The 3700-nt window shown below is 52.1% G+C and overlaps 1 protein-coding gene across 1 annotated transcript in view; it reads left to right on the plus strand.

The window, feature by feature from the left end:
• LRRC23 (leucine rich repeat containing 23) overlaps positions 1–2513 on the plus strand; it is a 13304-nt gene extending 10791 nt beyond the window's left edge. The window contains exons 5-7 of the mRNA XM_009287183.1: positions 1229–1365; positions 1966–2188; positions 2475–2513. Coding sequence (XP_009285458.1) covers positions 1229–1365; positions 1966–2188; positions 2475–2513 — 399 coding nt within the window. The remainder of the gene's footprint in view (positions 1–1228; positions 1366–1965; positions 2189–2474) is intronic.
• The last annotated feature ends 1187 nt before the right edge of the window (positions 2514–3700 follow it).

Here is a 3700-nt window from a genome sequence, read left to right on the forward strand (position 1 = left end):
CAGCGGCCCCCCCGGCCAGCTTTCCCCAGTTTATGTACTAAGCATGACGTCACATGGTATGGAATGTTTCTTTGGCCAGTTTGGCTGTGCCCCCTCCCAGCTTCTTGTGCACCTCCAGCCTTCTCAGTCAGTAGAGCATGGGAAGCTGAAAAGTCCTTGACTAGTGTAAGCATTACCTAGCAACAACTAAAACATCGGTGCGTTATCAACTTTGTTCTAGTCCTAAATCCAAAACACAGCACTGTACCAGCTACTAAGAAGAAAATTAACTCTATCCCAGCCGAAACCAGGACAGAAGCCCTGCACAGCTCCAGGCTGGAGAACGTGGCGGGGAGGCTGTAGTTACCAGGGATGTTCCAAACTTGGCTGCACAAGGCAGTGGGCAGCCTGACCTAGCGTTGGTACTAGCACTGCGGTGAGCCCGGGGTTGGGCAGGAGACCTCTAGTGGTGTTCTCCAGCAGAAATCCTGCTATGAAACTATTGCTGAAATTCACAGCTTCGTATTTCCCTGTCTTATAACTCACATTACAGTGAAGTGAATGAGATTCAATGATAGGGAATTTTGGACTGATAGGACATATTCTTCCTGCTGTAAGATTGTCAGATTTGTTGCAAGAAGATGCGCTTATGGATGGATAACAACAATTCTACTGGGAAACGCTTAAAATTAAACCAACCAACAACCCCCACCCCCCTGCAACTTCTCTCAGGAACACTTGGCCTGCTTCTGCTCCTAGAGGAGTGGAAGGGGAGACTTCCTGGTAGTAGATTTCCCCCACAAGAGAAGCAGCTGACACTGGAAGATCCCTGGACTGCACAGACTATGTGACTGAGAGGGGCTGGTTATTCATCCTTTAAATACACTTGTTTCAGGCTCAGGTCTGTGCTTTCCCCTCCATGCTGTTGCTCTCTGAGGCCTTAGGGACTCAGATTTGGCACTGCCATGGAAGGGCGTGCTGCACTGGCAGTGGAGTATTCATCTGGGGTGGTTTTGTCTCAGTCATCAAGTGATGCTACAGGAAACACTTTTTCAGCAAACTTTTGGTCCTTGAATCTGAATACTTAGAACCCATTTGGTCAAGACCCTGAGTAACCTGATCTAGCTTCAGAGTATGAGTGGTAGGGAGTCTGAAAGGTAGAAAGAGCTTTAAAGGCCAGAAATAACTGCTGTTCCCTCTCCTGTGTGTCCCCTTTTTCCTTCTCTCTTCCTGCCTCCCTGGTGCTCAGGCCCAGAACGCCATTCGGAGCCTTGAAGGCCTTGAGGGGCTAGGGCAGCTGATGACTCTGCACCTGCGTGACAACCACCTCGAGACCCTGGACGGATTCTGTAGTAGCATGAAGTGCCTGCAGTACCTCAATCTACGGTAGGTCCTCCCTGCTCTCTGTCAGGACCAGAGATTCCTTCACCAGGCTGTACTCCCATTTAGGTCTTTAGGATTTTCTGGTTCCTTTGGAAGTTGAAGACCTGATGGGAATGGGTTGATCTTTACCGTCCTTAATTGGTGTCCAGTGCTCAGCTGTCTAGGAGTATAACAGCCAGGACCTTTCCTGGGCTTCTCAGGAAACAGCTACCTCTTCAGTCATTCTCAGACCCCACCTCATACTTTTTATTCCTTGCCATAACTCCTCTGGATCCCTCTCTGCGTGTTCTCTGTGTCCTGGACATGACACAAGCGCCCTTTACTTTTCGGCATTTGCCATACAAGGGCGATGGTGATATCAGATAATTCAGTGGACTGTTTGAGCACACTTTTTGAGAGAAATCCAGAGATGTCCTTTTTGTCCCTCAGTCTGGGGAGCTGCAGACAGGTCTGGATCTTAGATCACAGGTCTGTGGTCTGAGGTCTACGGTCTATCATGCTGCTAAGTTTTGCTTTGTCTGCCTTGTCAGCTTACTGTTCCGAAGGGACCTCGCTACTCCTATGTGTCTCTTTCCCCTGCCCTCTGTGCTTCCTCTTCTTCAGGAACAATGGGATCAGCAGCCTTCAGGAGGTGGCAAAACTGCAGGTCCTCCCCATGCTGCAGGCACTGGTGCTGTTGGACAATCCATGCTCTGATGAACCCAATTACCGGCTGGAGGTCCTGGTCCTGCTGCCACACCTGCAACGCCTCGACAAGGAATTATTTGAGCAAGATGAGCGGGCAGAGGCGAACAAAATCTGTCAGAAAAGACAGGAAGAAGAAAAGGTGAGAACAGTATGGCGGGGGAAGGAGAAGGAAGTGAAGGGACAGAGAGAGGATCAAACATGCTGATCAAGCCTCTCCTCCTGTAGATTACACGAGGAGAAGGCTGAGGGAGGTCAGTCCCAAGGGCAGAGGAGCCTGAAACAGAGACCGGGCTTCGCAACCTGATTGTGATGGCCAGCATCGCAACCCTACTGCCATTCCCGGCCCCACTAGCAGACCTGAGTGGTGAAAGGGGAAAAGAAGTCAGGCGTGGAGTCATTTAACTTCTCCCTCTTTCCTTCTTCAGGAAATGGAGGGATCTCTCCAGGGTGATGTGAATGAGTGACCCCTGGTTTTAACGCCTGTTCCCAGAGCCAGTCAAGATTTGGAGATGGCCTTCCCCCACATGTGCAGCTGGGGAAGTGAGAGCTGCAGGTAGCAGAGCTACCTTCACCTCATTTTGCCCCTGGAGAAAAGAGGAGGGCTACCCACCTTGGCCCTGGAAGCCGCCCTGAGGTACTGCAGTGTTTTTGCAATCACTGCGCTCATATGCTCCATTCTCAGTAGGCCCGAGAGGGAAAAGGGGAAAGGGGAGAGTTACAGGTTCTGTGGTTCGATTCATGGCTCCCAAAAATCCTACAAGATTTTTTGATTTGAATAAAGATAATTAATGAGCCGGGAGTGACTGGAACTGTTTATCCTGCACACCCACTCCTATTCCCTGGCTCTCTCACCCTCGTCTGTCTATGTCTATCCCCTGCCTGTCTCTCTCTCTCTTTCTCTCTCCATCCTCTACGTGCTGTTTGCAAAGCTTTGCTAAATCCTGACTCATCGCAGCTCTGGGTCACATGCTGCTGTCCCGGCCCTATCAGGGGCGTCTCCATCCTGCTGCCGCCGCCGCTGTTGGCTTAGAGGACACATCATCTCCCCTTGAGGTCCTGCATCCCTCCTCAGCTTCGTCCTCTCTCCTTTCTACCAGCACTTTCTCAATCTCTCGTTCACCCCTGCCCTAAGAAGGTAAGTGTCTCCCCACGGCCAGCACCCCCTCACCGCATGCATGTTCCTGCTCCCCACCCTGTGCCCTCCAAACCCCACACGCACTTTGGGGTCCCTGCGGAGAAGGACCACGGTGAGCGGCATTAGCAACTAAACTCCCCTCACTTCCTCCCCCTGCTCCTCCCACCTCTTTCTCCTCACCCCCACCCTTCTCACTTTTCTTTCATATTTTAATTTCAGGTACTCCCTCCTTCCCTACCCCCGGCAAGCATCATTTCAGATGTGAACCTAGGGAGTTGCAGGAGGGGGGCAACCGACAAGGATAGGTGGTGCTCCCAAGGGCATTGCTGGGAGGTGCTGCGGGATGGAGCTTTACCTGGGGGAGGGGGGTGGTAGTGGGGAGGAGGCGAAGCTCAGTTTGGGCACTGCTGGGGAAAGGACCCAGGCTCAGAGCAGACCAGCCCCCCAGCCTCCCGAGGTGTTGACATAAACACAGGCGTTCAGCCGGGTCCCAAGGAGAGGGAGGGAGGGAGGGAG

The sequence above is a fragment of the Aptenodytes forsteri genome, unplaced genomic scaffold (genome assembly GCF_000699145.1).
Source record: "Aptenodytes forsteri isolate BGI_AS27 unplaced genomic scaffold, ASM69914v1 Scaffold216, whole genome shotgun sequence".
In the NCBI taxonomy this organism is placed as follows: domain Eukaryota; kingdom Metazoa; phylum Chordata; class Aves; order Sphenisciformes; family Spheniscidae; genus Aptenodytes; species Aptenodytes forsteri.